We start from the raw sequence: 19,750 nt of genomic DNA, 5'->3' as shown, positions 1-19,750 counted from the left end.
TCAATGTCTTTCTTGTACTGAGGGGCCCAAAACTGGACACAGTATTTCAGGTGTGGCCTCACCAGTGCTGAGTACAGGGGAACAATCACCTCCCTGCTCCTGCTGGCCACACTATTCCTGATACAAGCCAGGATGCTGTTGGCCTTCTTGGCCACCTGGGCACACTGCCGGCTCATGTTCAGACGGCTGTTGGCCAACACCCCCAGGTCCTTTTCGGCCAGGCAGCTTTCCAGCCACTTTTCCCCAAGCCTGTAGCGTTGCATGGGGTTGTTGTGACTGAAGTGACATACTTATATCTTTAATATATATAAGCTCTTGACATGCTTATATCTTTAATACCTGGTTTCATATTTCCTCCCCCTTCTTCACTATCTGAATTTTTTACCATTCTTTAATGTACCTGTAGTTAGCACACAATCTCTCTTACATACTAAGTGAAGTACTTACTGGGTATCACTTCCTGGAGCTATTAGGTGTTCTAAAGGTGCCACAGGTCTATGGGTGTAAATTGGATACAAGTCTTTGCAGTTGACTTTCTTTTGCGGTGTGCATATTACTTTCTAGTTAAGAATCTCTTGGTTTTGAAGCAGGAGTTAGGACCTGTGTGCTGTCTGAATCAATGTTATTCAAGTTCTGCTGCATGGCCTGATGTCTTCAGTTACAGAACTCTACAAGAGACTTGGCCTTCTTTTTTTGGTGGTGTAGTTGATGGAGTATGGGAGTGTCTCAGGAGTATTCAGAATAAAGACTAAGTTAAGATTTCAGAAGTGGAAATGGGAGCTGTGCTTCAGTGTATTTTGTAAGACTGATCTGATACTTGCATGTTCCGAAGCAATATGGTGTCTGCAACTTAAACATATCTTCGTCCCCTCATAAGATCAGAGGTAGATATGAAAACAGAATATTCAGCCTGTTCCCTGTGATTTATAAATGCCTTCTTTAATATTTAACAATATTTAACATGTGAAAATGTACTTTGGAGGTAGTGAGTGGATCTTGTCAAGCAGGTTTATGTTTCAAATTTCTAAAGTATATACAACATGATCCTGATTCTGCAGTGCTTTAGATTTTTCATGCTTCCTGATTTTGTGCCAGGTGATATGAGTTTTGTCTGTTATCCAAGTTTTTTCACTAGTAAAAGAAGTTTTTAAGCTCTTCTGTAGTCACTTCTACTCTTTCTTTGCCTAGTAATATGGAACAAGTGGGAGCTTGCACCGTATTCTTTGAGACAGTCACATTAGCAAAACTTTCTATTTTGGAGTCTCTGCTAAATGGTAAACAGTTCTCCATTAGAAAAATGTTCTGGTCTTTGATCAGTATTTTGGCTAACAGTTTGACATTAATGATACAGATTGTCTGATTGCTGGTTTTGAAAATGGCTATAGGACTTAAACAATGCAAAATATATTTTGCTAATGCTGCTTTCTTGACTTTAGAGTCACAATGGCTTCAGTGTTCTGCATCTCTCTGAAACCAAAGGTCAGTGATAGTATGACTCATTTGATGGTGGACTTCGCTCTGGAAAGGCGCATGCTCCAGGCTGTAAAGTTTTTGCCAGGTAAAAACTGTATGCAGTGAGTTTAATTTGTTACTACTTGAATAATTTACTATATTTAAAGCAAACAAACAAAACAAAAACACACCTCTTGCATCCTAATGAGCAAATTTTTCAGAGTACATAAACTCATTCTTATTCATTGGACGTTAAGCTGAATGCCTTAAGGGTAAAAGAGTTCTCTAAGTTTTACTGTGTTAGCTTCTACACAATATAGCATTTCAAAAAATAACATTGATCTCAGAAGTCAGAATGAATATTCCAGACCATGGTTTGTTGGTTGTTTTTTTTTTTTCTTGAGTTGTCAGTGGCTCTGTTCTTCCTGAAGTTGTCTTAAGTTTCTCAAGGCTGTACCTGCTAGGTCGATGCTTAGTGACACTCTGAAGTCCTAGTCATCTGCAGTAGTGTTATGCGTGGAACTGTAAGCTAATATGCCGCTTACAAGAGTGGTGATACAGTCTGAAATGCAAGAGATGGGTAATCTACTAAGGCAGTAATACAAAATGTGTATTGATGCATCTATTCATTACTGTTTGAAATTAAACTTAGGTGCAGTATTCCAGTACATATCTTTCATGTCTTCTTATTCATACTGTTTTCCTATTTAAACCACTTTGCCCTTGACTGATACCAGGAATATATTGACGAGAATACTACTGGCAGGGATGTAAATTCCTTGATCTCTAGGTCACTAATCCAAAACTGTTAAGGACTTGGCAGCATCAGCTTACATTTCTGCCTGTTTATGTTGTATGCTGCAGATACATTATGTGGTAGCAGGTGTAGTAAATTACCAACATTATGCCTAGGGGTCAGCTAGCAGTGTCTAGGCAGAAACTTGCCTTTAGTCTGTCCTGGTTTCAGCTGGGATAGAGTTAATTTTCTTCCTAGTAGCTGGTATAGTGCTGTGTTTTGGATTTAGGGTGAGAATAATGTTGATAACACACCGATATTTTAGTTGTTGCTGAGCAGTGCTTACACTAGTCAAGGACTTTTCAGCTTCTCATACTGCCCTGCCAACAAGGAGGCTGGAGGTGCACAAGAAGCTGGGAAGGGACACAGCCAGGATAGCTCACCCAAACTGGCCAAAGGGGTATTCCATACCATATGACATCATGCTGAACAAAAAACTGGGGAGGTTGGCTGGGGCGGGGGGCTGGTCTGCTGCTCGGTAACTGCCTGGGTATTGATCAGCAGGTGGTGAGCAATTGCATTGTGCATCACTGGTTTTGTATATTCTTTTATGATTATTATTATTGTTTTCCCTTCCTTTTCTGTCCTATTGAATTGTCTTTACCTCAACCCACGTGCTTTACCTTTTTTCTGATTCTTTCCCCCATCCCACTGTGGGAGGAGTGAGTGGACGGCTGTGTGGTGTTTAGCTGCCTGCTGGGTTAGACTCTGGGTGGCAATCATTACTCTCTATTTCATAGATAAGGGAACAAGGTAGGCAAGCTGATCACAGTGCACCTGTTTAACAGGAATGGGAGTGTAAAGGTCTAACAGCAAGCGTGAACAAAGTCTTGTATCTAGATGAAGATGTTATGAAGCAGATAAGGGCTTGATGCTGCTCAGCAATAACTAAAACCCCTGTGTTATCAAAACTTTTTTCATCACAAATCCAAAGCATAGCACTGTACAAGCCTCTATGAAGAAATGTAACTCTGTCCCAGCCAAAACCATTACAGACTTGAATACTTTTTGCTTTCAGTCTCTTCTGTGCTGCTTATTTTTTCTCAAGCATTTTAAAGCTACGCTACCAGTTTCAGTGTAATTCCTTCTTGGCTTAAACTGCAGGGATGTGAGGGGTAAAAGGGTGCCTTTCAGTAGTGCTAGGTTAAAATATTTGAACAGATCATGAAGGGAAGGTGTGAAGTAGTATGCATAAAGCAAACTAGGCATTCTGCTTCTAGGGGACCTGCTATAGCTAGGAGGTGTCTGTATCTAGATAGTAAAATTACACATCTCTAAATGACTCAACCATAATTAGTGTGATGCTGATTGTCATCAGTTGTTGTGGAGTGGAATCATAGCTAACAGTCTGTTCAAGAAATAGCTGTTTCAACTGCATAAAGGCAACCTGTAGGTTATTAGGACTTGGTCACTGGGACATAACTATACACAACAACACAGTTAAGGGTTTGAGTGTTACAAAAAGGAATGATTTTTAAAAATCTGTAGGTCTATCAGTTCCACAGATCCATCAGCATTGTACTTTTTTGATGTTACTGCTTGATACATTGACTTGCAGGCCACTTTTGTATCTATTTCAAGCTTTTGTGAATGCTGAAACAAAGGAAAAGCTTTTGCAGATCCATCCTCCAAAAACTACAAACAATAAAACATCTTTCTCACTTCCTCCAGCAAAAGTCTTCCTTGAATGTACTTCGGACACTATGAAGAGTATGTAAATGCCTTCTTTTGAAAAACATTGTCCAGTGACTTAAGTGCTCTTTGATTTCATGGAAATAGACTTCTATTGTCTATAAACAAAACTTCAGTCTTTTCTTTAGTGAATCTTGGGAGTTTTCCCCTTCTTTCAAGACAAAGGATGAAAAGGAAAGAAAACTAGTGGAAACTGTTACACTGTTAGTTGTCTGTAGTGGTGGAAGTAAACTTAAGTGATACTGTTTGAGGGCTGCAGCTGTACTTACCTTCCAAAGACTCAGAAATAAAAGTTTGCTTCTTAATGTTCTTCCTGTGTAGTGTTATTCTAAATCTAGGTTTATAATTGTAAATCTACTCTAACTCTGGCATGTCCTTCATAGTGCTTCCTGAGGGGGATCAGCCCAACTTCCTGACAAAACAGGCATCTGGAAAATGTGATGCAAATGTTCACTCTAGAGCTAATGCGTATTTCTTTTTTTGTAAAATGCATATTAAATGAAAGTGATATGCCTAGTCTTCTATTGTGCTTTGCTAATGGAATAGATCCTCTAAAACAAATGAGTGTAACTGGGCCAAGGGCAACTTCCGAACTCCTATAAATCTAAGGAGAAAAAAATAATATTCAGTCCACTTTCTTCTTCAAAGTGATGTGTATATTTGTCTTTCTGCAGTCCCTAAAGCTCCAGAGATAGATCTAGCAGCGTGTCTTGTTGCTGATAACTGCATAACAGTGTCATGGAGAATGCCTGAAGAAGACAGCAGAATTGATCATTACATACTAGAGTATAGGAAAACCAACTTTGATGGGCCTCCTCGAGTAAAAGATGAACAGCGTTGGGAACTGATAGATTATATTAAAGCTACTGAATATACATTGTCAGGTAAAAGTTTTTACACTTCAAAACCAAGAATATTGCTATAACTCTTTATGCTTGGAAGTTTTGCAAAATACCCATTTTTCTGTATGTAATGAAGCTTCCATTGTTTCACATTAGTCTTGGGTATTTTGTACAATAATCGCTCTGCCTTTTATTTTGACTTTGAGGTTTTGTAAAAAATTGTGTTAAATGATGTTCACACTGAGATTTAAGCTTGTTTTTTGTAGATTGAGATAAATGGAAGACAGCTACATGGAATAGATCTTAGTCTTGTAAAAATTGTCAGTAATTAATATCAATTCAAGTTTCTAAACAATCACTTTTTAGGTCTGAAATTTGATACAAAATACATGAACGTTAGAGTACAAGCTTGCAACAAAGCTGTGGCAGGGGAATACTCCGATCCCGTGACTCTGGAAACCAAAGGTAAATTTTGAAAGACTCTAGCCTTAGATGTAGTAAAAACCCTGCACTTACTGTTCTGTCTTCATATATGAAATTGTATGTTAAGTCTGCTTCTGCATGAGCACTGCTAAAACGTGTCCTAAGTGAAAAGGAAAACAGCCATTTCTGTAAAGGATTAAGAAGCTTACTGGCACAAAGCTGGCCTTTTAGCATTCAGACACTGGAATTAAGGTAGTGATGTAACTTTCTCCAGCAGAGCTTGACACTTGTTATTTTGAACTGAGGACTGACAGTATTGTGTGCCGCTACACCATGCCAACGTGTAGGAAGAGGAGATGAACATTGTGGCTGAGCGTTGGTAGGACTCTTAGGGCATCTAAACAGTTGGTGTAGTCGGCTGGTTATTAGTACAGGTAATAGCCTTCTGTAAATAGAAGGTGCTGAAAAGGATATTTTTGACTTTGTAGCTGTAGGTTCTAATCATTGTCAATATTTAAAAAAATAGCTCCAACCTGCTAAAGTTATTTAGTCATTGTCTTAGAAATCAGTTGGTCTGAGGATGGTAGCTTCCTAACATCATTTTGTAAATTAGGAGGGAGAAATTCTTGGAAGTGATGCTTTGTGACAGAACACAAATCTTAACTATTATGGTAGAGATAATGATCCTGAGGCTTTGATTATAGCCAAGTCTGTAATGTAAAGGGCAAAATGACTGATATGAACTGGATAATTAAAATGTAAATTCTGTTACTTGTGAATGTTACTTCATAAAAATAAAGCTGTATGCAATTTGAATAAGCTGATGGACATTCTGGTAACTTCTAAAACTATTTTTATACCCTTAAGCAACAGTCATTGTCAGATACATAGTATCCATTTAATAGCCACTTACTTTCCTTACTTCAGTACCAGAAAGATAATTCTGATTTTGATTGTTTGGGCAGTTATCATGGTTCCCATATTATTTTTGTTATTTGTGTGAACATTTAGTTCACTTTTTTGATAATCAGCCCATACAAACTCAGTATACTCGTCCATGTGCTTACCTTACTGTTCTTTACTTGTGTACTGTTGAGCTCTAAACTCTTAATCTCAAGCATGCCTTCTTTTCAGACTATAATAGCTGATGGTATTAGGACACTTACAGAGTAGTCTGTAAATAAACATCTTTAGGGAGCTTGGCATGTTGTACTAGTTTTGTTTTCTGGGATGAAGGACTTGGCTGCAACAAATACTAAGTCTCTTCTAGTTGCATGCATCCTCTGCTGTTCTTGGATCTGCAGCTGACTTCAGAGTTCAACTCTCTCTGCCTGTATGGGCTACCCTGTCAATTTAGTATCCTCCAAGTTTGCAATCCTTATTAATCATAAACACCTTGTTGGAGAATCAGTGCTGCAGAGTGTGGAAAATAAGTATACCTTTTTAAATCATTCATGATTGTAAGAATGTAGGGAGTAGGCTGTAACTAGCAGAAAGCACTAGCTGAATTCAATTGCTGATATTGCAGCATTGTGAAGATGGAAAAACTTACTTTGATGTAACCTATGCACTGAAGGTACATAGTTGGGCTTTATTTAAAGGGTTCCTTACCTTGATTACAAGCATCAGACTGAAAAGCTGATGTTTATGTTAAGTGGAATAGTGGTCTGCTACAATTTTACTATTGCTTCTATCAGTTTCTATGAATAGCCACCGTTGGGAGAGCGCATTATACCATTTCACTGTTTTGCATTTTGTCTTGACCAGCATTTGTGTTCAGTTTGGACAGTACTTCATCTCATCTGAACTTGAAAGTTGAAGATACCTATGTTGAATGGGATCCTACTGGAGGCAAAGGCCAAGAAAAAATAAAAGGGAAGGAAAACAAAAGCAGGTAAGAACTCTGTTTTGTAAATGTTTATGTTGTCTGGGATGTCTCATCTGGCAATTAAGGGAAGAGGGTGGGGGGAATTAAAGCACTTGAGGACAGTGGGACACCAAAGGAATTTTCATGGAGAAATCTTTATCTGGAAGAAGTCTTAATTTTTTATTTCCCCTTCCCCTGTTACACAGATGCGGAGGCTATTTACGGAAGCTATTAGAAATGTGTCTTAATCATTAAATAGGATTTAATTATTTTTAAAATACATTTGTTAGGGTATCATTCAAAGTACTGAAATAACTTGTACATGTGGTGGGTTTACCTTGGCTAGTCACCAGGTGCCCACCAATCTGCTCTCTCGCTTCCCCTCCTCAACTGGACAGTGGGAGAGAAAATACGACAAAAGGTTCGTGGGTTGAGATAAGGACAGGGAGGTCACGGGCAAAACGGACTCAAGTTGGGGAATTTTAAATTAATTGCCAATCAGAAGTCAGAGTAGGATAATGAGAAATAAGAACAAATATTAAAATACCTTCCTTCTTTCCAGATTCCACTTCACTTCTCTACCTCCTCCCCCTGAGCAGCACAGGGGGACAGGGAATGGGGGTTGTGGTCAGTTCATTACACGTTGTCTCTGCTGCTCCTTCCTCCTCACGCTCTTCCTCTGCTCTGGCTTGGGGTCCTACCCACAGGAGACAGTCCTTTACGAACTGCTCCAACATGGGCCCTTCCCATAGGGTGCAGTCCTTCAGGAACAAGCTGCTCCAGTGTGGGTCCCACATGGGGCCACAGGTCCTGCCAGGAGCCAGCTCCAGTGTGGGTTTTCATGGGCTGCAGCTTCCTTCAGGGCACATCCACCTGCTTCACTGTGGGGTCTTCCACAGGCTGCAGGGTGGCTCTATTCTCACTCCCATCTCCCAGCTGCTCTTGTGTAGCAATTTTTTACCCTTTCTTAAACACAGAGGCACTACTGTTGTCATTGGGCTCAGCTTTGGCCAGTGGTGGGTCCATCTTGGAGCCTGCTGGCACTGGATCAGTCTGACATGGGTGCAGCTCCTGGTATCTTCTCACAGAAGCTACCCCTGCAGCCCCCCTGCTACCATAACCTTGCCATGTAAACCCAATACAGTAGATAAGGTAAATGGCAGCAAGCAGCTGATGTAATTCTATGCTTAGTAGTGTTGCAGGTCAATACTAGTGAATAGACAGCTTTTCTACTATAAGAAATAAGGAAAGAGCTAGCTGCTTTGTCTTTTTGAAAAAACTAAGGTTAAATAAAATTCATACTATAGGTGGTGTTTGAATTTGTTATAACCCTCACTGGTGAGGAAAAAGTACCAATAAAACAAACCAGGTAGCAAAAGATAATGGATAATGAAACATAACTCTTGTAAAAGTGGTAGCCCTAAGCATTTACCATATATTTTCATCTAGGAAAAGTACTTAAGCAACAGAATTCTCGGTAGATTGTTGAGTGTTAGGCACTTGGATGTGTGCTATTCAGAATCACTGAATAAATACAGTTGGGAGAATATAACTAGATCAGTCTGCTCTGGCTGAGCCTTGAATATATCCAAGGATAAAGAATCTGTTAATGCTCTGGGCCTCTATTCCAGGTCACCTTCATGGGAGGGGAGGAATACGTGACTGGAATTTCCTGTGGTGCCATGAGTACCAGGTGCTTCTCAGCTATCAGTGTGCACCCCTCTGAGAAAAGCCTGGCTTGATCTTCTCCGTACCTTCCTGTTATGTCATTAAAGACAGCAGTTAGCTCTTGTCTTCCTGAGGCTGAGCAAACCCAATATTCTTCCTATGCTACAGTCCCTTAATTGTGTTGTTGGCGCTCCACTGTACTTGCTCTAGTATGTCAGTGTAGGGTCCTGAGGAGCCCAGACCTGGACACAGGACTTCAGGCTCAGTCTGACGTGCCAAATTGAGAGGAACAGTTGCTTGCCTTGGCCTCCTAGTTGCTGTCTTGCTGCTACAGCCCAGGATGTGGTTGGGCACCCCTGCCACAAGGGCACAGTGCAGTGTGTTGTCCACCTGTTGTCAGCACCAGTTGTCCACCAAGAATCCCAGCTGCTTTTCGGCAGAATTGCTTTTCCCTCAGTCATCCCCCAGCCTGTCCTATTGTGTGGGGTTCTCTCATCTGGAGAACACTATCCATAGCTGTGAGCCTCGTGTTCAACTGGTTCTGTACACAGCTTATGGCACACTACCCAGTCTATATCTCACCTCTTGAGGTTTGGGGATACTATGTGGGAATGGGTCAAAAACCTTGCTAAAGTCAAGGTGTGAACAGTGTCCATTGCTCTTGCCTTGTCCACAGAGCTGGCTACTTCTTCCTCAAAGACAATTAATTGACTTTCAACATGCACTTTTCAGTATAAAGAGCCCTGCTTGAGATAATTTACGAACAAATACCTTCCCTATGGGCATATGCTGCCAGAAATAGCGTAAAGTTTTAATGGCATCTTAAAAATGGGGGTAACTTACTGTAGTAATAGAACAGTTGTTTAATGACTACTTATTTCTGTCAACAGTGGCCAGAATCCTCTGCTGAAGAGCAATAGAAGGTGACAATATACCTCTTTATTCCTAGGATCTAGCACCTAGTTTTGTTGGGAGTCTATGCTACTTTCCTTTGCTTGATGTAGTGAGAAATAAATCTAATAGCCTTTATCAGTAACAGTACACAAATGGTTTTAAAAATCATTTTGAAGTTCAATTTGGATTCATAGAGATTATGTATATATTTTCCAGTGACTGGAAAACGGTCTTCCTGGAAGGATGCATCCTAGTGTGTGGGAGACGTGATTTGCAATGGTTGGAAGAGTGTTATGTATTCTAGTATTGATCCAAAGATCCCTGTTATTTACAGATATATTGATGCTTACTTAACCTTCTGGCCCATGATGGCACACTAAATTTTTTACAAATGCAGTAAAGAATTCCTTTCCAAGAACTTTAGAATTTTTTTCGTTCTTATTTTTGAAACTGAAAACCTTTTTGCCTCTGAACTTGTGCTATAGCTGTTACTAGACATCACAGGAAAAGAAATAAGTGTTTTTACACTTTCAAAGAGGATGAAGTTTAGCCTGATGGCATGTGTAAAAAGTTTCATGGCAATTCTACTTGCAGAACCAACTGTTCAAATGAGAGGGCCTCTCTTCATATGTAAAGGCAGCTAAAATACTCTATTCCTTGTGCAGTTGTGGTGTTACTGTAAATTTTTTTCATTATTTTTCTAATAAAACTCCTGTTTGAGAAATTACTTCTCCCATTTTTGCTGTCTTGCTGTTTTGCACTGGTTTAGAAGTTGTGGGACTAAAACAAATGCCCAGGTTCCTAATTTCTTGTAGGTTTTACTCCTCTGTATTCATTCATCAGGGGATATATCTTTGGCTTGAGATCAGCAGTAAAGAAAAGTTTGTGTAGGCCAAACAAACTCTTGAAGCTGTGTGGTGTCGATAGTTCTACACAAAGCATATCAATTTCTGCTAAACTAAGTTTTAAAACTGTCTTGGAGATACTGCTACTTGCTCAACAAACTCTGAGAGTCTTATACCTTCGTCTCTCTTTGTAGCTGTTAGTAAAGAACTTCCCTAGCTCTGGCCTTTGCTTTGGTAGAAGGACATGGTCACATGTTCAGCTTTGCATCTCAGGCTGACCTCTTCTAGCAGAAGGTTTAGATGAGCTTTGATTCTTGCAGGAGTCTTTTGTTCCCTGTTAAGAGTATGTGCGATGTCTGCATTAGAGGGAAAATTTGAAGCTAGTTCCATAGTTGGTGGGAAAAGTTGCAGTATAATTGTTTTAAACGTCAAATGTGCAGCTTTTGAGGGTTGGAGACATGATGGCAATAAAATGCTTAATGATCTGCAACGTATTTATTAGACTAGAAAACAGCCTCTGGAAAACTTCTGATATCCCTCCATGGATAACTTCTGATATTGCTCCTCAACACCTCTTCTCCAAAAGAGAATACATATTGCTTGAAATATGGTTTATTTGCTGAAATGGATAAAAAAACTGATACTAAGTGCAGTGCTGTAGGCAACAATCCTAACCATAAGATTAGAGTATCTGATCACTGAATAGTGGAAGAAACACATCAGCTACTATAGTAGCTAATAAAAACTGTGCTGTGTTGGCAAATGGGCACCAACAGACTGTCTGCTATAAAATTTCCTGCCTTTCCGTATTGGAAGGGAAACTTAAGCACTGGGAAGGAAAAAAAAAGGAAACTTTTATGCCAAATATTTAATGTGGTTGTCTGAACTGTTAAAGGCTGTTAGATTTTGAGTGGACAAAGCTCATGCAGTGGCTGTTTACAGAAGACTTAAACAAAACAAATGATACTGAGGACCTTTTAATGTCTTCCTAACTTGAGAAAATACTAGCAAAGCACCTCCATTTTTCTTGTGGTGATTCTCTAAATGGCCACACTGCTTTCTGCATAACTCATTTATACTGAATCTAACAGAAAAACTTCAGCAGCTTTTGTTGGAAGTGTGAGAGAATGATGATGCACTTGAAGCAGGATGGAATCTGCAAAGAGTGATGGTTCCCCCTGAAATTAAGCTTTAATTCTTGGCTTTGCTTTTTTTCCCCCATGCTATCACTTGTTACCTTTTTCTTTGGTAAGTAAACTACAGCTTCCTCCATGTTAACAAAATTCAAGAGCATTTGATGTGGTGCACTTGCAAAATATACACTTACCCCCTTCGTGTAACTCTTGCAAGCAATTTAGAAGCTTAGCTGTCTTCTAATCAGTACTGGCAAATTTATATGCTAAATGGTGAAGCTGAAGTAGGCAACCTTTTCATCAGTGATTTCTTGTAGACTTCTGTAACTGGAATAAAATGAATTCAGTCACGAAGATGAACCAGAGATTCTAGCATACTTATGTATGACAGCTTAATACCACTCAGCTTTTGATTCCCATGTGACTTTATTTTAATGAAGGTATTAGGCAAAAGGGACATTTTCTAACCCTTTATTAAAGGGTATTTGAGAACAATTCCAGAAAACTTAAAATCAGTGTTGAATAAATCAGAAAGGAAACAAGCTAAACTTTACTCTATTGGTGGACATTTATGTAGCAATTAGCTTCAGCAAATTGTAGCTGAAGGAAAAGTTGGAGAGAGAACTTTCTTTTGTGTGTGGTAAGTCTTCTGTGGCTAATATATGGTAGACTTCAGAGGATGAGGATTTGAAAATGACTTCTTATATGTGTATTTCAGAGACTTATTTTGTACTTTTAAAATTTTTTGTCAATTAAACTGCAAACTGCATAGCTATTTCTAAGGAGTTAAAATTCTTTGCTACTCATTGCCTTTAATAATGAGGCGTGATTAATTTGCAAATAGCCTTCATTTTGTTTAATGGTTAAATTGCTAGGAATTATTTTTGAGGGCATGACCAAGGTAAAATAAAACGTTTGAAAACCTCACTAGGTTAAAATTATTCTTTTACACAACTGATTGCTCATTAGAATATTCTCCAGAGCGAAGTATGTCTGCATTTATTTTGCTGTTGCTTCCTGAGAATGCTTTTAAAAACTATGGTTAGAAAATCTAAGACTTCCTTGATTGGGATTAGCCTCTGAAATTTTATAATGACTCTTGAGGAGTTCCTATGTGCTTTTTAGCACAACATGTTGATTATGACACAATTTTCTTTTCTGTAGTCTTTGATTTTGAGTTAATACAATCAAATAAAATCCCCACCCTTTGATGTACTTTTGGTGTTTGATTTTTTTTTCTTTTGAGGAGAGTTGATGCATTAAACTCTGGAAGTCTCACTTCATCTCTTTTTAATATAAAGTGTGTTTAGATTTGACAATCTTGGGTTTTGTGTCATCTTCAGTGTGTGTATTTTGAAATAAAGTTATCACAATTTTATTCCTTTAATTCTTCATTGGGTTACGCTTTTTCCTGGGATTTCAGTCATTGCTTATACAAGCCATACATGTGCTGAAAAACAAACTTGAACACAACTGATACTATTTTCCCATTCACTGGTATTTAAATTCCAGTGAAAATTAGGCATTTTGGTATTGAATATCAGCAGTGTATTCATACTTACCTGACTGTTGTAACTCATCTACAAGACTTATTAGAAATCTTATGCAGAAAACCAGAAACAAGAATTCTCTAAGGTTCTGCATAGTACAGGCGAAACACTATTTTATACAGGTATTCATTCAAACCATGTGTCACACATCTGCTTTTTTTTCCTCCTGTTTCTTTTCTCAGCTGCCTTTGAACTTGTTTGTTACAATGTCTTGTATTTTTCTGGCTGTCATCTCTTTTCTCTCAATTCTTGTGCATGCATAGTGTTAGAGGTGTTAAGTGGATGAACTAATGTGTCATTTCAATAGCTTATGTATGTTTATTGCACCTTAACTGACTGGGGAAAATATACTTGAGTGTGTGTTTCTGTTATTGCATGCAAATCTTGAATGGTTCATTTCTTCTTAGAAGTGGTGCACAGTCTCCAAAGAGGACATCTACTGGCTCAAGATCCTCAATGAGGGGCAACAGAGATCATTTCACTGGTGAATCATACACAGTGTTGGGTAAGGTGAACTTTTTACTTCTGTTAGAGGTGTAATACTGTGGAAGGGCAGATTAGGTAAGAACTTGAGGGAAAGCTTGTGGTTGTTCAAGGCTTTGTACTTGATGTTGTCATGCACAGAGGTAGTTTTGCTTATATAACACCAGAATTTTGTGCTACAGCACGTGTCTTCACGTCTGTTGAAGCTCTTTATTACAGAGCTTTTAGTGACTGACATTCACTGCTATTAAATGTGAATTGATGTTAAATGTGTCTTGTCTCAATAAGTGTAAGTAGAAACTGTCTCATTCTATTTTATATTTATATTCTATTTTCTTGTAAATCAATTTTTTTGTTCCTTATAGTTCAGATTTTTGTATTTCTAAGTCTTCACCTTAAAATAAAACAGAAGACATTACTGGTGCCTATAAGGAAACAAGCATTGTAAGGTACACTTAATTATAGCAACTAAATGTGGGTGTGGTTTTTTTTTTGGTAGGAGACACTGCTGTTGAAAGTGGACAGCATTACTGGGAGGTGAGAGCCCAGAAGGACTGCAAATCGTACAGCGTAGGAGTAACGTACAGAAACCTGGGGAAATTTGACCAGCTGGGAAAAACTAATTCAAGTTGGTGCATCCATATCAACAACTGGCTGCAAACCACATTTTCAGCAAAACATAATAATAAAACCAAGACTCTAGATATACCTGTTCCAGACAGAATAGGAGTATACTGCGACTTCGATGGAGGTAAATTACAATCTTATGAGATTTAGCTAAAAACTTAGTTAGCTATTCGTGTCAAGCTGAAGCAGTACAAGGCTAAAGTAGTACATTACTTCCAGACTGATATACAGTCTTTTATGAAAATAAGGCCCGGAGCTGTTTCTGTAATAGTGTTTGTAATGTCAAATGACCTGGGTTCATCTGTGTGACAGAGCTACTAACTAAGAATTTTTTCAGTCATGTGGACTGTATTTAGTGTATTCTGGAAACCTTTGCCTGCAAAAGAATGAATTTTACAAAAAGTTACATGTATTTCAACTTGTTTTCTGCCTCTTCTAGGTCAGCTTGCATTTTATAATGCGAACTCAAAAGAGCTGTTACACACCTTCAGAACAAAGTTTACCCAACCATTATTACCAGGCTTTATGGTCAGTATATACAAAATTTTGTTCAGTTTCTAGCACTGAATTCAGTTTACTGAAGACTTAATTGTTTTTTAAAGGAGGAAACTGGGAGTGCTGGTTTTGGCTGACTAATATTTTTAAAAATGTTTAACTGTTTTCTTTTTTATTTCATGTGATGCTTATAATAGCACTCCAATAGGAGAACTCTGCACCTGGATGCCTCAGCTATGCAAATAAAAGTAATTGAGTTTTTGTAGGGTGAATTAATAGCACATTCTGGTAGCTGATGAGCCTGCTACAATAACTGACCTGAACTGATGCAGATCAGAGCCCAAGATACTGCAAGCTGTCAGAGCAGGTGTCATGAGACAGAGAAACATGAGATGCTTCCCTCTGAGATACAGGACTCTAGGTTTCAAATCTTTAAAAGCTCAATGGGATTTTCTTGCCAGTCATTTCACTGGTCTGCATAACTTTTTTTTGTTGCCTTAAGCTAATCAGTGAAAGCTTGCTGCAATTCTAAAGACTCAAGCCTTGCAAAAAATGCACAGGAAAAGGATTAGGTACTGCGTATTGGTTTTCCTTTAATGATTTAAGTAATTTAAGTAACTAAATTTGGAGGCCTTAGCTGCGTTACACGGTGCCATTGAGTGCATCATACTTCGGGAGCAGGGTATAGATCTGGGAAAACTTAGAAATCTGGAGGAGGCTAGCATGCTAGTTCATACTAACAACTCAGGTGCCTAGGCACTATCTCTAGCCTCTCGTAATTCAGCCCATAGAAAACACAGCATGGTAATTTTAAAATGTGATTAGGTCAATTAATTAAGTTGTTATTCTTTTGGGCACAGAGGAGGAATGGAAAAGCAGTAACTTGCCCAGGCAGCCTTACATCTAGCATTTCCAAACATCTGATTTTTCACCTGTATCAGACAGAGTTCCTTTCACAGTTTCTACTGTTGGCTAGATGTACTGACAAGTGAAGCATCTTAGACTTGATAGTCTTAAAAATTTTTAGTAGTTATTTATTTGGAGATGACTAAGCAAGCTGCCTTACCAATCCTTCTCAACATACAGGGAACAGAATAGCTTCAGAACTGTTAGGCTCCATGTGTTAGTCATCTCTCTAGCATTGCTAAGGCTGACTCATTAAGTCAGTTCCTAAGGCATCCAAGAAAACATATGCTTATGATACTTCAGCCTATTAGTCTGCATCTCATAGAGCCCTTAGTACTTAGTGATAGCAGTCTTACAGACACTACTTGGGTTAGCCTGAACAGTTAAAATGACAAGCTACTTACTACAGCTCTCAAATTTATTCATAAACACGGAGATACATTTGCTCATCTAACTCAGTTGTAGAATAGAAGTCATTGGCACCTGTGCCCCTGAAGCTTCTCAAAACTTAATTTTTTGTACTGTGTTTACATTTACTGTGTTTACGTAATTCTGCCATGTGATACTAAAACTAAGCACTGCTTTCAGACACTGCAGCATAGAGAGAGTGTTGCTTTTCATTGTCATTCAAAGTACTTCCTGCTAGCACATCGGTCTTCAAAGAAGTTTTCCTATTAGGAGCAAGTCTTTTAGATCTTAGACTTGGTTATAAACTTAAAGCATAGTATGTGAAGCATTTTAGACTTTATGGTCTTAAAAATTAGCCTCTGTGTGATCAGAATGTTTTATGCTGTGACTAGAGAGCAAGAGAGAAAACAAATGCAGCTGCAGGATAAGTTTTGTGTTAGTTCCATTGTGGGATGGGAGAAGAGAGTTGTAGATGCTTCATAATGTTGAGAACAGTGTTGTTTTTGTTTTGTTTTGTTTTTTTCTCCCTTAGATCTGGTGTGGTGGGCTTACAGTGAGTACTGGATTGCAGGTGCCAAGTGCTGTGAAAACACTCCAAAAAAGTGAAAATGGATTATGTGGTTCAACAAACAGCCTAAACAATATTGCTTAATAATGTTTATTAAACACTTCTATTGCTGAATTTTTTTTTCTGTGTAGCTACTACTCACAAGCTTGTGAGCATTGGATTAAACTGGGTTTGCTACCTACTGCTGTTTAAGGCCTGGGTACTGATAGTGCAAAGGTTTGGGGCTAAAGTGTTAGGAACCTACTGTGAATCTAGACAGAAATGTCGCACAGAAAATTGAACTATTGCTATTTGGAAAATAAGTGGAGAAATCAAAAGCTGTAACTATGTACTTTTCTAATACTGTATTTAAGCATTTTGTTATGGGCTTGAATATTAATTTTGTAATGAATACTGCGTTTTTATGAAGAATATAATAAGTACCATTTTCTTAGCTCTCCTAACATGAATTACTTGACTATATTGGGCTTCCCCATTAGAACCTGTGATACCAAACATGCATGTCAAAAGAATAGAGATTTGCTAGCCTAGCCAGGTGAAATACCACTGCAGTATGATTTCAAAGGAATATTACAGGAAGTTGTAGGGCTGATATGAAGAAACAGTAAGAGTAGTCTGTGATTTTCTTTTCTGATACAAAATCCTGCTATTTCCCATGAATAACTTATTTAAATATAATCTATTTAGAGTTTGGCTCCTGTTTATCACAAATTACAGAAAATGTCAAAATTTAAAGGGATTTAAAAACATTCTAATGTCCTCAGTGAAGACGCATTATGATAGCCAGCCATTGAGCTAGGAAGTATTTCAGGTAAGAGGTTCAGAACCAAAAATCCAGAGGTTTTTAAAAACTTACAGCATGGTGCTGCTCTCTCAGAAGCTCTTAATTTTGAGTCATCTCTTGGCTTTCCAGTTTTGTGGCATTATTCTAATTGGATTCGGATAATCAGCAAGTCACACTGTTCATCACATGCATATGACAAATTAAGTCTTTGTCTGCTGACAGCAAAGCTACAATGCAGCTGAAGCTGGGAACAAGGGTGTGAAAGCTGCAGTTTAAATGCATCTCCCCCAAGAAGATGGTGGGGGAGGGGCAGTGGGCATTGCTAAAATGTTTTCAGCTTTTTCTCCAGCTAGCTTCAAGGCTGGCTAAGACTTCTTAAATGCCTGTGTCAATATTGAAGCTGGCTTGCAGCAGAAGTAGCAGTAAGCTCTTGGTGATACGGCAGTACCCTCTGAGCCCAGGCACACATTTTTGCTACCTATTTTGACTAGCCTAGTGGGGATTCCTGGAACTTCTGGATAACCAGAGAAGTACATGATTGCATGATTTCTTCATGCAGCAGAAATGTAGTTGTTATATATACATATATATATATAGCATCCCACTCCTAACTTGCTAGCCTGTGCCATGTGCCATATGCCATGTATATGTGCCTTTCAGATGATCATATTCTAAAGGGTCTCTTTATAGCCTCCAACTTAACACCTTCCCCTTTTTTAAGGGTAAGGAAAAAGGGGGGAGTGAGGAAATGCTTTGCCAGCTAACATACGATCTGCTTCTGGATCTGCGGTTATATGTTTCCGTTCACAAATCAAGTGAAATGTTGAGCCTGGGTGTTGCATCATCTCAACTCATAGTTGGAAGCTTAGTAACAATAGTTGAATTATTCATAATAGTGGGAGAGCTAAAAAAAAACCATGTTATATTCTTCATAGAAAATCTCAACTTTTCAATGAGAATTACTTGTGTATTTTGGACTGTTTAAATCTGCTTTCTTCCCTCTAATCAAGTCCAGGAGCCTAAGAAATAATTTTCAGATACACACTTGAATCAGCTGTTCCCTAACTGAAGATTTTTTTCCTAATACCACCTGAAAACTGTTTCAAATTCATGCTGATAGGGTCCATAATGAATTGGCTCCTTTCCTACAGAGCCAAAGTACTTTTTCTTCTGTGTATCTCTTAGCCTGTAAAAACATGACCATCTAATCATGTTAAATCTTGTTAGTATCAGTGGGTCCTTTGGGTCCATCAAGATTCTTGAGGAAAAATTACTTGAAACAACTTGTAATAAACTGGTTATGATGTCCAGTGGAAAACTTAAATTTTCTTCTTAATACCTGCTCTAGAAAGTTTTGTTTCTCTTGAGAAATCATGAAATTGACAGGATGGTTGAGCCCTTAATGTTAATTTCATATTTGGAACTTGAGCATCTCTAAATATTTGCATTGTGAACAAAGTTAGCTGTAATCTATTTTGTGGAGGAAAGTGCAAAACAATTCCCAGTTTAACTGTACCTTCCTCTGCCAGTTTAGTGTTTTCGGTCTTGAAACAAAGATACTGAAAGGTGACATGGTTCTTAAATGAACAGTGTCGGAATCTGTTTCACACATTATCTACAGATGTCATATTATCCAAATAGTCTGTGTAGTAATCTTAAATATTTCCTCCTCATTTCCTTTTTACTGCAATGAACACCTGACTGAGTTTTAGGGGCTCAGCTGCTATGAATTCAGTAGTATGTGAGGGATTGATACTTGCATGCTTGGACCCTGCTGGTGTTTAGAGAGAGGAGTGTTATGAGAGATGCTTTGTGTTTTGAGACTCATCGTATTGAATGACTGTGGTAAACAAACATTGAAATAGGCTAGTACCTGTTCAGTCATTGGCTTGATCTTGGGTGTTCAGCTACAGTTCCTATTTAAATTTCCCTTTTTGGAAAGAAAGAATGGAAAACGTTTATAATAAGCTAATGTGTAGTGAGAAAGAACCATGAGTAATCTCCAACCCCATGTAAGAGCATTTAAATGCTAAAGTTTTTTAGCAAGATGTAGTGCAACCTGCAAGGTAAATTTGGTATGCACAATGTAAAAATGTAATTTTTCTTTAACACTTTGTTAGAAGAAAGCTTGAAATATTTCATACTGTGACTTGCAAGTTTTAGTTTAACTGATGTCCTAGATGAACTTAATATGTGAGTTTTTACCCTTAAAGGCTGAATTGGTTATATAATAGTTTGCACAGATGTCAAAATTTTGCTGCTAACAGCTAGTCCAATTGTTTTTAGTAAATGGGGATATGAAGAATTGCCTTAAGCA

General features: G+C 38.3%; 1 protein-coding gene across 1 annotated transcript in view; it reads left to right on the top strand.

Annotated features, from left to right (window-relative positions):
* The window catches only part of FSD1L (fibronectin type III and SPRY domain containing 1 like), a 30,404-nt gene extending 13,671 nt beyond the window's left edge, over positions 1 to 16,733 (top strand). The window contains exons 6-14 of the mRNA XM_075726440.1: positions 1,437 to 1,558; positions 4,615 to 4,824; positions 5,149 to 5,247; positions 6,973 to 7,099; positions 9,631 to 9,663; positions 13,570 to 13,667; positions 14,145 to 14,396; positions 14,712 to 14,800; positions 16,614 to 16,733. Of these exons, the coding sequence (XP_075582555.1) occupies positions 1,437 to 1,558; positions 4,615 to 4,824; positions 5,149 to 5,247; positions 6,973 to 7,099; positions 9,631 to 9,663; positions 13,570 to 13,667; positions 14,145 to 14,396; positions 14,712 to 14,800; positions 16,614 to 16,733 (1,150 nt within the window). The remainder of the gene's footprint in view (positions 1 to 1,436; positions 1,559 to 4,614; positions 4,825 to 5,148; positions 5,248 to 6,972; positions 7,100 to 9,630; positions 9,664 to 13,569; positions 13,668 to 14,144; positions 14,397 to 14,711; positions 14,801 to 16,613) is intronic.
* The last annotated feature ends 3,017 nt before the right edge of the window (positions 16,734 to 19,750 follow it).

This window comes from Pelecanus crispus, chromosome Z (genome assembly GCF_030463565.1).
Source record: "Pelecanus crispus isolate bPelCri1 chromosome Z, bPelCri1.pri, whole genome shotgun sequence".
Lineage (NCBI taxonomy): Eukaryota > Metazoa > Chordata > Aves > Pelecaniformes > Pelecanidae > Pelecanus > Pelecanus crispus.
This window is presented reverse-complemented; position numbering and strand designations above follow the sequence as displayed.